This window comes from Grammomys surdaster, unplaced genomic scaffold (genome assembly GCF_004785775.1).
Source record: "Grammomys surdaster isolate TR1022 unplaced genomic scaffold, NIH_TR_1.0 725, whole genome shotgun sequence".
Taxonomy (NCBI): Eukaryota; Metazoa; Chordata; class Mammalia; order Rodentia; family Muridae; genus Grammomys; species Grammomys surdaster.
Window position 1 is genome coordinate 753762 of NW_021605144.1, and position 12577 is coordinate 766338.

Below are 12577 nucleotides of genomic sequence, written 5' to 3' on the forward strand. Positions count from 1 at the left end.
GGTGGAATACGTGTGCTACACATAGTTATGAAAGAAGGCAAGGAACGATATGGAGACAGGATTACTTGGAATGTACATCTTCTACATGTGGAAATCCATTCTACATGTGGAATTCCATTCGCCTTGCTTTTCATCCATCTCTGCTATCATTGTTTAACCTTTGCTCTGATCCCCACTCTGCTGCCAAACATCTAAAGGGCTTTGAATTAAGTAACTTCTTTAAATCATTAACCAATAAATTATATATTAAGCTTAGTTCTTTAGGATAAATCTCAAATAGTCTCCAGTGAGGATTTATCACCATATTAGTTAGAATTATTTTGTTTTTAGGAATAGCTAAGGGAGAGACAGATAGCTTTTATAAAAAATACTGTTGATTTTAATTATATCTATGCTGATCTTTAATTATATCTAAGCTCTTTTTTGTCCCTTACTTTAAAGCTGTGAGTATTCATTTCAAAATTATTGAGTTCATCTAAGATGCTTTCTATACAATATGAAAACTTTCAGTTAGGGAAGGTAACATATAGACATAATATATATGTAATAAGCTGAGTTAGTACTGTGTCTTTAGCTACTCATAACAACAACTATTTCCCTGCAGGTTTAAAATGCAGTGGCTACTGAGTACAATGTGCCTTATCCATGTATTTGGAAAAATATTTTGTTTACTTGAACCAAACAAGAATCCTGAAGCTCACATGAATGTTGTAAGCTATTCATTTATTGTTATTATTATTATTATTATTTATTATTTATTTTTTACAGTGTAGACTTCATCCCCATCCCGGTCTGCCCCCCCTACCATTGATACCCATCCCATACCTCCTCCCCTGCCCCATGTCCAAGAGAATGTCCCCACCCCATACCCCACCCACTCCATCCCACCAGGCCTCCCCCACTCCCTGGAGCATCAAGTCTCCGGAGAGTTAGGTACATCTTCTCTCACTGAGGCCAGACTAGGTAAACGTCTGCTGTATGTGTGTCAGAAGCCTCATATCAGCTGGTGTATGCTAACTGGTTTGTGTCTCAGTGTTGGAAAGACCTTTGGGGGGGGGCAATTCCAGATCAGTTGAGATATCTGACTTCCCATGAGGCCCGCCCTCCTCCTCAGCTTCTTCCAGCTTTGCCCCAGTTCTACCACAGGGGTCCCCCGGCTTCCATTCAGTCCATTGGTTGGGTGGTGATATCTGCATCTGACTTTTTCAGTCAGACTTTGGGCCTCTTGGAGGGAAGCCATACTAGGCTTCTGTCTACAAGTACACTACAACAGTAGTAACAGTGTCAGGTTCTGGGGCCTTCCCTTGAGCTGGATCCCAATTTTGGCCTGTCACTGGATATCCTTTCTTTCATGCTCTTCTCCATTTTTGTCCCTGCAGTTCCTTCAGGCAGGAACAATTCTGGGTCAGAGTTTTTGACTGTGGGGTGGCAACCCCATCCCTCCACTTTATGTCCTGTCCCTCCACTGGAAGTAGACTCTATGAGTTCCCCTTCCCCATTGTAGAGCACTTCATCCAAGGTCCCTCCCTTTGAGTCCTGAGAGTCTCTCACCTCCAAGTCTCTGGTACATTCTAGAAGGTCATACCACCTCCTACCTCCTGAGGTTGCCTGTTTCCATTCTTTCTGCTGGCCCTCCAGGCTTCAGTCCTGTTGCTACCCCAATATCTGATCATGTTCTCCTCTTCCCCTCCCGGTTCTCTCTCCCACCCAGGTCCCTCCCTCCCTCTGCCCCCTCCCTAGGATTGCTTTCTTCTCCCTTCTAAGTGGGACTGAGGCATCCTCACTTGGGCCCTTCAGCTTGTTAAACGTCTTGAGTTCTGTGGATTGTATCTACATTCTGTACTTTTTTTGGCTGATATCCACTTATTAGTGAGTACGTACCATGCATGTTCTTTTGGGTCTGAGTTACCTCACTCAGGATGATATTTTCTAGTTCCATCAATTTGCCTGAAAAACTCATGATGTTCTCATTCTTAATAGCTGAGTAGTATTCCACTGTGCAAATAAACCACATCTTCTGTATTCATTCTTCCATTTGTAGGACATCTGGGTTGTTTCCAACTTTTAGCTTTCACAAATAAGGCTGCTATGAACATAATGAAATATGTGCCCCTGTGGTATCATGGGGCATCTTTTGGGTATATGCCCAAGAGTGGTATAGCTGGGCCTTCAAGTAGATCTAGTTACAATGTTCTAAGCTATTGTCATCACTAATAAAATTAAATGCATTTGCTTTATCTCTATTAGTTTATTTCATCCCTTCTAAATTTTTGCATCTCTTACAATCTGAACAGTTATCAGAATGATGACTTAATACCAAGAAGAAATCATTCTATTTTAAGAATCATGAGAAATGAGTATTTAAAAAAAAGATTCATGAAAATCATTATTGTGTGTTTTCTCTTGTAGAGTGAGATTATTGAACACTGGGGATATCCAAGCGAAGAATATAAGGTTGTGACTGATGATGGTTACATTCTTCCAATTAACCACATTCCTCATGGGAAGAATAATGCTGATAGTTCAGGTAAGATCTGAGTGAGATGAATACTGAAGCTGTCAGCACCCTGAGGCAATGACATGTTAAGCAATGACTTACTAAAGAGTTACCTCCAAACTGAGTTATTTCAAAAGAGCAATTGAAGCTTCCTGACTCCATAGCTGAACTGGGACTTAAAGGAACCCAGCTTTCATTGGTCATTATGAGGACAAGAATGTGTTTCTACAGAGGGTGATGAGTCCCTAAATAATTTACAAGCACACTGCATGTGGGAGATCCCTTAGTTTCCTGTGTGAGCATTCACAGTTTATGCTCCAGATGGTAACACATGAGACCTGGTTCATTCCTCGTATCCAACTAGAAGTCCTGGATGTTCTTAGAGTCCGGTGAGTTTCAAAAAAACTGCATATTAATCTTTGGATGTTTAGTCATTAGTATTTCTGTATATTTGCCTCTTGGATTTTATAAGGTATAAAGCATTCCTTTTAAAAAACTACAAACTATAAAACTTAAAAAATGAACAGATGTGAGGAAATTTATGGTTGAAGAGGATGAGATAGAAGGGAGACCAAGATACTGTAGAAATGAATCTTCTTTTGCACAGTTCCATATTGATTGACATTGACTGACACAACATAAGTGAAATGTAGTCTTAGCACATCCCTGTGTGCTAGTTTTTAAATCTTTTGGCTCCATTACGAGTACTTGATGTTCTTGCTTACATTTTCAGTAGATGCTAATGATGTAAAGCATTTTCATGATTGTTTTTGCAGCCCCAAAGATGGTAGTATTTTGTCAACATGGCTTGTTTTCAACTGCTGGTGTATGGGTTTCCAATCCTCCCAACAACAGCCTGGCCTTCATCCTAGCAGATGCTGGATATGATGTGTGGTTGGGAAACAGCAGAGGAAGTACCTGGGCAAAAGAACATGTGACTCTCAATGCAGATTCTAAAGAATTCTGGGCTTTTAGGTAGGAAACAATTCCATGTGATTTCTACTTTTGCCTGAAAAGAATGTCAAATATTTTAATGGCTAAATAATTTTGTGGAACAGAATTGAAGCCATTTCACTTAGAGTGATTTTAGCAGATTGATTTGGGTGACATAGTCTGGGCCTTTGTATTATGATTACTACACTTAATAATTATAATAAAATTCTCATTATAGACTATTTTATCTTCTTGAAATAACTAAGTAGTCTTCTAATCAATCCATTTATTTTAAAAATTATGCTCTGTGTGTGTGTGTGTGTGTGTGTGTGTGTGTGTGTGGGTGTGGGTGTGTGTGGGTGTGGGTGTGTGTGTCTGTGTGTGCTTCAGTATATGTTTGGAGGCCAGGAAACAAGTTAAGCAAGTTGGCTATATCCTTTATCCATGTTGATCCTGGGGATAAAGTCAGTACAACAGGCTTAGTGACAAGTGCCTGTGCTCACTGAGTGTTATCACAGGGCTCGGTCATGTCTGTATAAAATAATTTTGTTGAAGTAAATTTGATACATGTAAAACAATGATTTGGAAAACATAGGCATTTGCATGCAATCATTCTCAATTACTTGTTATTTAAGCTTGTTTTCTGATTTGTGTGTGTATGTATACATGCATGTGTGTATGAAACATGTATATTCATGTTCAGGTGTTCATGTGAGGATCAGAGCAAAAATTCAAGTGTCTTTTCTTAGGTACAATTTGTCTGTCTGGCTTGGGAATTTCTAAGTAGGTTAGGTTGAGTGCTCAGCCAAATTACTTATTTTTGATCCTACCTTGCTGGAATTTCAGGTAAGCAACAGTATACCTGGCTTTTTTTTTTTTAAGATGGACACCGTGGATCAAACTCACTCCTTAATTGTTTTCACCTGAACTGCATCCTCAGCTAATACTGTTGATATTTTGTCAGAGTAAAGACTGACAGGCATGTGAGAAGAGAGAAGGTTGATTGTATATATGATTGCTTTATGTCACAGAGTAGAATATTACCTCATTAATTTGTTTAATCAACTTCCGTTACATGTTCATCTTCGTACCTTTAGCAATCTCTTTTTCTCTCCCTCTCCTTTTCCCTCTTCCTCTCCCTCTTTCTCCCCCAGCAGGAGCCTGGGGGAGATTTTGCAACCTACTTCCCAATCTTAAATCATATAATGTTCATTTGGACAACCTAGAATTTTTGAAAATTTGGCTCCAGAGCAAAAGTGCTCAGAATTAAGTCTAACAGTTCATTTACCATGAACGTAGCAATGCCAGCCCAATTCTGTGCAATGTGTATAATCGTGGACAAATGTCATGGGAAATTTGTGATCACAGAGAAATGGTGAACATAAGGTGGTTACATAGTGAACATGTGGGTAGTAATTCATAATTGACACTTTTTGAACTGTCACATAGATCACATAGAGACATCATTTCAAACAGAAATAAATTATTTATTGGTTAGTAACTAAATCATCTTTTCTCCACTCTGTTTTCTTGCAGTTTTGATCAAATGATAACATATGACCTTCCGGCTACTATTAATTTCATTCTGGAGAAAACAGGACAAAAGCAGATTTACTATATTGGCCATTCTCAAGGAACACTTATTGGTATGAGAGAAAAGAACAATGCTGAAATTTATCCTGAAGAACACAAATATATACATATAATTTGCACCTCTTTGTAAAACAGAAACGCTCTGACAGATGATAACAACTGTAGTCTGCTTTAAAATGTCAAATGTTGAAATCATAGCCTCTAACTCATAAAATATTTAAATGAAGTACATATATGGGGTATGCTAGGGTTCTCTATACCTAGAACTTCTGAGACCAATAACTCACTGTGTGTGTGTGTGTGTGTGTGTGTGTGTGTGTGTGTGTGTGTGTGGTGTGTTCTTTCTCAAATGGTATCACATGTGTTGAAAATCAGAGTGTTCATTTTTCTTAGAAAACGCTTTATGAATCTGTCTCCACTGTCTTGGTCAGCTCTCACAGAGCTTTGATTGATATTCTTTGGGTTTGAAGAAAGTATATATTTTCTTTTTTTAAAAAAAGGTTTATTTATTTATTTATTTATTGTATATATGAGTACATGGTAACTGTCGTCAAACACACAAGAAGAAGACATCAGATCTCACTATAGATGGTTGTGAGCCACCGTGTAGTTGCTGGGAATCGAACTCAGGACCTCTGGAAGTGCAGTCAGTGCTCTTAACTGCTGAGACATCTCACCAGCCCCAAAGTGTATATCTTCAAAGAACAAGTGTGACCAAGGATAGATGGTTCCAACTGTCTGACTGTCAGGAAAAATAGTTCTAGCTAATGCATCCACTTGTCCAATTTATAATGTGATAAATAGATAGATGATTGGTAGACAGATAAAATGATTGTATAAAGATAAGTAGTTAGATTTGTATATAGGTGTGCACCTGCACGAGTGGACTGGAGATGCTACAGGGAGGACATTTGAAGGTATAAATGACTAGACATCATTAAAGATCAATATGTGAAATTTTGGGTAGGTGTCTTTTTCCAATAGTCAGGGGAGATTTTAATTTTTAAAAGTGCTAAGCCAATCCTTAAATTTGGTCAGTCTGGCTACTCAAATATGTCAGCCAGCAATCAAAAGCTCACAGGCTATCTATTAGTTCTTAAAAATTGTAAACAAGGTTCACATTGGCCAGAACAAAAGGAAACTAGGTACAACAGCCCAGAGAAGAAAATGCCAAAGTGACAGAATTCCAGAAGTTATTAGAGAGATCCTTTAAAGGGAGAATATTTTTCCTCTTCCAGACTCATTTTTTTTCTAATGATGAATCATAAACTACACCATTCAGGGTAAATGGTTGGGGGAGAAGCAAATCTAATAGAATGTAAAGAGTTTAACATCTTAGCACTCTGATGGGTAAACTAAGGGAAACCTTCAGGACCAAGTTTAAATGTCTGGCAAAGAGCAAGCATATATATATTTATATTTCTTTCAGCTCTGGGAGCATTTTCAACAAATCAAGAACTGGCTGAAAAGATTAAACTCAGCATTTTAATAGCTCCAATTGAGACAGTTAAACATGTCGAAGGTTCTGGGCGTCTTCCAGCTTATTACTCTCCAATGGAATTCAAGGTTTGTGATGAACTCAAAGTGGTGCTATACTTACACTTTGCAAAATAAGATTGCTAAAGAAGCTGTCTCCCAGTACAATCTGTGCTCACTCACCTGCGTAGCCTCCCACAATGACCACAGTGAATCTAACCTCAAAGTTGGACAGCCTGTGCTTTGTCCTGTGCATTTTTTGTAGCATGAATGTATTTTTCTTTTATCTATACTTTTTAATATTTTACCTGTTTCATATTAATTTATTTTTATTTTTGAGAATTTTATACATTTGTAGGATATCCATATCATTCCCATCCCTCCCTATACATTCAACTCCTCTGTACCCACTCCCCTCTCTCTCTGTACCCACTCCCCTGCAAATTCATGACTGTGTCCTTAAATATCACCATTACACACACATACACATACCTACTAAGTTTATTCAGTGTTTCTTGTGTGTATGTGCATAATTTTATGGATGATTACTTTGTCTCAGATAATCTTTTGAAATGTTTTCGAATGTAGTTTACCTTACCTACTATTTCACTTTCAAGTTTTCTATCAGCGTCTTCAGAGACAAAACTACTTAGATTCATTTTTTAAATTAGTAAAGATATAATTTGTCTAAAATCCATGGTCCTATTTTATTTGTGTCACTGCCTTTATTATCACAGAGTATCCCATATCATTCTACTAATAAATACAGAATGCCAGAATATAAGGTACAGAAGTCTAATTTTGCCCTCTAGGCTAGTTACAGTCTAATCACTACTAAAACATTCAATTACTGTGCTGCTTAGACACTGCCTTATCTCAAACTTTCAGTACTCCTGAATCTTTCCCATTCCATTGCCTGGCCTTGAATTTGTTCCCTCAACTAGATGTGCAGTTCATAGACAGCTGAATCACAGAATAGAATCTATAAGGGTCTTTGAATTTCACTTTCCTCTCTTTAGACGGAAGCTTTAGCTGCCTTCAATTTTTCCAAATCTCATTTGTTTTTAAAGATTAAAAAGCTGGGAATTATCTTTGGGTAACAGATGTGCAATGTAACACTGAGCTAATTAGAGTCATCTTTTTCATGTTACACTCTCTCATAGCCTAATATGCAGTGTTTGAGAACTCTTGTTTTGTATGTATTTTATGTGTGTGTTTCTATTAACACTATCTGATACCATTTCTAAATGAAGCTACCATGGTCCCCTTCCCCCAGCATCTCAAATTACCTGTGTGTCTATTAAAGCTGTTGATCTTAGTCATTTCATATAGATGGAATCATGTGCTTTGGGGTCCTCTGTCTTGGCTATCTCAGTTGATGTAACTATTGTTAGTTCATCTCTGGTGTAGTATTACAGCAACTTCTTCTGCGAAAGAATAATAATCTCTTGTATAAATGTAACACATCACTTAATCTACATACCACTACTGACAGAGTTTTCAGTGGTTTTTTTGGATTGCCCCTTTGCAAGATTTTGTGTGAACATGTTTTCATTTTACACTAATCATACTTCAAACTATAAACATTTCTATACAGTGTTAAGTTCAACAAGTCCACCAGGCATTAACCCTGTGTAAACCCTCCCCAATAAAGGAACAGAAAGATTGCTGTCACCTACAATGTTCATGATTCTCGGAATTTTTCATTCAATTTGAATGAAAAATTATTTATTAAAATAAATGTAGCACATTTTATCAAATCATGTACTGAATATCATGATCAGTGAACTAAGCTAATTCACCCTTCAGTAACAGTAGTGTTCTCTTGTGTCTCACTCCCTGTAAACACTGTACTTCTATCAGACAAAACACTTTCTCACACTAAGAGCTGCCCTTTACATTTGTCAATTTCAGCTCCTTTTTGGTAAAAAAGAATTTTTACCTACTGTGGCTTTCAGTGAGCTGTCTCCAGTTGCATGCAATATTAAGTTGGTCGATTCTGGATGTGCTGCTGTACTGGGATCACTGACTGGGTATTCTGAAGGGCAGTTAAATAAGGTAGGCTTTGTTTTCTTTCAAATTCATCATTGGTGTGTGGTGTGTGTGTGTGTGTGTGTGTGTGTGTGTGTGTGTGCGCGCGCGCGTGTGTGTGTTGCTAAGATAACAACTGTATCTGGTAAATTAATTTTAATTCATTTAGCCGGGTACATATTGAAATCAAGATGTACTTTGCATACAATTCCAAGTTCTCAACATGTGAACACAGATCTGTTGCCCACCAGTTATGAATGTATAGCTGGGTATCAGGTATGGGTGAGTTCCATCTTTTCTTCTACTCAGTTCAGTCAAATGAATCTGCTGTCATTAATTAAATAACTGATCACCCAGTTCAGCACCTGTGATCCAGAATTAAGGATAGCTCCACGTAAACTACCACACACAGAATATGAGTCATTAACAAAAAGAAATTCTTTAAGACATGAAAAGTCAATGAAATATTCTTGTTACATTAAGAAATGTTTTCATTTTTAATTTTTTGAAACAAAAATACAATTACATCACTTTTCACTTTTTCTGCTCTCCAACCCCACCCCATACATTCCTTTACTCTCTCCAAAAGTTGTGACCTATAAAGTCTTTTTTCTTTAATTCTTATTACATATTCCTAAATATATAAATACAACCTTCTCAAGCCATATAATGTTACTTGCATGTCTATGATTTCATGGCTCACCACTGAGTTTTGTTAAGTAGAAATAGTGCTCACACCAAAAGTTTGGTGTGAGCTTCTCACAAGAGTTGACTCTAATTTCTTTAACAATACATACATGTTTTGTATGTCTTGATGTTAAGTAGTTTGGAGGATATGATTTGCTATGAAGCTAAAAGAATTAGCAAACTTTAGATATTAACAAAATCTAAACCATTCACTTACTTTTCGTGTCTTAAGAATTTCTTTTTTTAATGATTCACATTGTATGTAGTAGTTTATGTGGAGCTGTCCATTCTGCAACCAATGTGGTGAACTGGGTAATTAGTTACTTGAAAAATGACTGCTTACTGTCAAAATCCAGACTTTCTCTATAAACTGATTGGAGATATATAGCTTTTATCTTTTTATACTGTGTGCATGAGTGCTTTACTTGTATGTGTGTTTGTTCACATTATGATGTACATAGGGGTCACTGAGTACTAGTGAACTGGAGCTAGAGGTGGCTGTGAGCCTCTATATATGTGCTCAGAATTGAATGTGGGTCCTTCACAAGAACCACTGTTCATTTTATATGGAAGTAGTTCAGCCTCACTCTTTTGAAAGAAATTGTTTCTGTGGAAGGAAATTAAATGCTGACAAATATATGATGTGTCTTATTTTCTCCTAGAGTCGTGTTGATGTGTACATAACACACAGTCTAGCAGGAACATCAGTTCAAATTCTTACACACTATGGTCAGGTACAAATGTGTCCCTTTTCTTCCTTCTACTTTTGAGACTGTCCTTGTAAGTTTCAGAAAATCTTTCTCTGGTTGGCTTTGTGGTCAGGGTATTCCATCCCAAGTAATAGATTACAGGAAACATATTGGTACATAGAACCTTTGTAAAAAAAAAAAAAAAGAATGTGAAAAAAGCGGAATGGTCATTTTATCCTAAAAGAGAATGGCTTTCTATTCCAATCAGCAAATCTATGTACATATATTATATAACAATTAGCATCAGCTTTAGTAAATAATTTCCAAAAACTGATGCAAGATGAAAATTATAGGTGTCCTTGAGGTCTGTGAGTAAACTGATAAGTTTTACACCTACTTATTCTCCTATGTGTCAACCAAAACACTATGGATAGAATCTGGTGATCCTACTAATGTCATTTGACAAGAGGTAAACTGGTACCTAAACAGGGAGCAAGTCATATTAGAAGGCTTTTTGCTTTCTTTTGTTTTGTTTTGTTTCAATTCTGGTCAAAGATATATCACATAATTCTATACATTGTATGTCATTTGTCTTAATGGTATGAAAATTTGTAAACTATTATCCCATTATCAATAAGTCAGAATATTTTACCTCCTAAGATATGTTGCTTTAGAATGCTTTGTTGAATATTCAACTTAACACTCCCTTAATATTTTTTGACAATTCTTGTACTGTGTAAAGTTAAAGAACAATTATGTAAATGAAATTATATATGAAGGATAAAAATTTTGTTACATAAAATATTGATCCAAAGAGCAACCAAATTATTCTGAAGTATATTTCGAATTCATTTGAATAGAGAAGTAAAGTAACTTTTACAAGTACTAATTTGAGATTTTACATTTTTTTCTCCTTATAAGCATTAATTTAGATTCTTAGCATTAAATGCATTGGATAATTAAAAAATTATAAGCTGAGATTTGCTACATACTGCTAAACCTAAATATAGCATAAAATGATGCATCATTATGCATAAATAACTAAGCTTTTATCATTCATGAATGATGTTTTCTCAGCTTCTTATTGACCATTTTGCTGTCAAATACATATTAATGGGTACAGTTAAAGTAGTGTAAAATTGTTGTGAAGTATATTTTGTTTGAGGTGTTATAAATGTAAAAATATTTTCAAGGTCCTTTTCACACTTATTCGTAAAATGTGTAGTACTCTAGCACTTTAATTTAGTAGCCATTGATCAAACAACACATATCATTAAGATAGAAAAATGTACTGAATTTATCTGGGCCAATGTGTCATTACTGTAAAAAGCGGCAATATAACTCAATAAATGTTGATTCTGTCATAAAATAAGCCTTTCTAATTAATGGTATGTTTTATCTCTATTTAAGGCAATTAGAAGTGGTGTGTTTCAAGCTTATGACTGGGGAAGTCCATCTCTGAATATGCAGCACTACAATCAGGTAAGTCTCTTTTTTCAGGATTAATGATCTGGCCCTTACAAAAGGTATATAGTCTAAGAAATCTAAACAAAGTCCTAGTTTTTAAAACAAGACTTTGGGACACTTCATTTTTCTTAGGAAGGAGGGCTGCACAGAACTTTGAGAGGAATCAAAATGAATAGCATTATCTTTTGTATGATGATACTGTGACAAAGTTCTGTCTAACACATCATTTGAATCTGACAAAACAATGTGGGATTTATCAGACACTTGTTGATATAGTCATTTCACATGTAGAAATCCAGGTTCAGAGAACTTGGGACTTGTATGATCTCAAGCTTGGATGACAGACCACTATAATAGAAGGGTGGTGGCACACAGCAGTAACCTCAGGATTAAGGACAGTGAGAAGAGAGAGGCATAGACTACAGAGAGAGTAGCTGTGACAAAACTACAGTAAATACATATATAAATATAAGATTAATTTTTATCTGACAAAGGCGGAGATCAATGACTTCAGTGAACACAATAAATGCGTCATTACAATTATCCTGTCACAGATGAGAATAGGCCATGAAGAGTTTGCTATTTTTGTTAATGTCTTGTTGAATTTTTGTTAAATTTTTTTGTTAATGCATTGCTCTTTGTGATTTTCCTTCAGACTACTCCTCCAGTATACAATGTGGAAGACATGAAGGTTCCAACTGCCATGTTTAGTGGTCTTAAAGATTTTTTGTCTAACCCAGAAGATGTAGCAAATTTGGTACCTAAAATCTCCAGCCTCACATACCATAAGACTATTTCTGATTTTAGCCATCTTGATTTTATAGTGGGATTAAATGCCAAGGAAGAGGTTTCTGAGGAAATTTTAACAATGCTTGGGAAATATGATAGTGATGTTTAGCTTTAGTTTTGGGCATGTTTTTAAACCTTTCTGAAAGTCTCTTGTTTTTATAGGTGCAAATATTTTCTTGCTTGGCATTTTCCTCCACAATTATCTTTTTATAAAAAGCTATGATTCATTTTTGGATCATTTGCATTAGTGAAATTTATGACTTTCATGAGAATACTTCCTCTTGCAACTGTTTTTAATTAATCTAAGTTTATATATTTTGACATGATTGCTCCTGAAGAAAAGACCTACTTTTAATTTGCAGTAATGAAAGTAATGATAAAGGAAGAGGCCTGGCTCATACTGTGATATCAGATA

General features: G+C 36.1%; 1 protein-coding gene across 1 annotated transcript; it reads left to right on the forward strand.

Moving 5' to 3' along the window:
* The first annotated feature begins 611 nt into the window (after window positions 1–611).
* LOC114633689 (tear acid lipase-like protein) lies at window positions 612–12271 on the forward strand. The gene is made up of 9 exons (XM_028782294.1): window positions 612–710; window positions 2410–2527; window positions 3274–3472; window positions 4967–5076; window positions 6453–6589; window positions 8414–8557; window positions 9880–9951; window positions 11317–11388; window positions 12029–12271. The coding sequence occupies exons 1-9, from the start codon at window positions 612–614 to the stop codon at window positions 12269–12271; spliced, it is 1194 nt and encodes a 397-aa protein (XP_028638127.1).
* Window positions 12272–12577: the final 306 nt, after the last annotated feature.

Coding starts and splice junctions, on each gene's coding strand:
- LOC114633689 (XM_028782294.1), top strand. CDS start 612: ATGCAGTGGCTACTGAGTACAATGTGCCTTATCCATGTATTTGGAAAA. Junction 2,528..3,273: donor GAATAATGCTGATAGTTCAG/GTAAGATCTGAG, acceptor TTGTTTTTGCAG/CCCCAAAGATGGTAGTATTT. Junction 11,389..12,028: donor ATATGCAGCACTACAATCAG/GTAAGTCTCTTT, acceptor ATTTTCCTTCAG/ACTACTCCTCCAGTATACAA.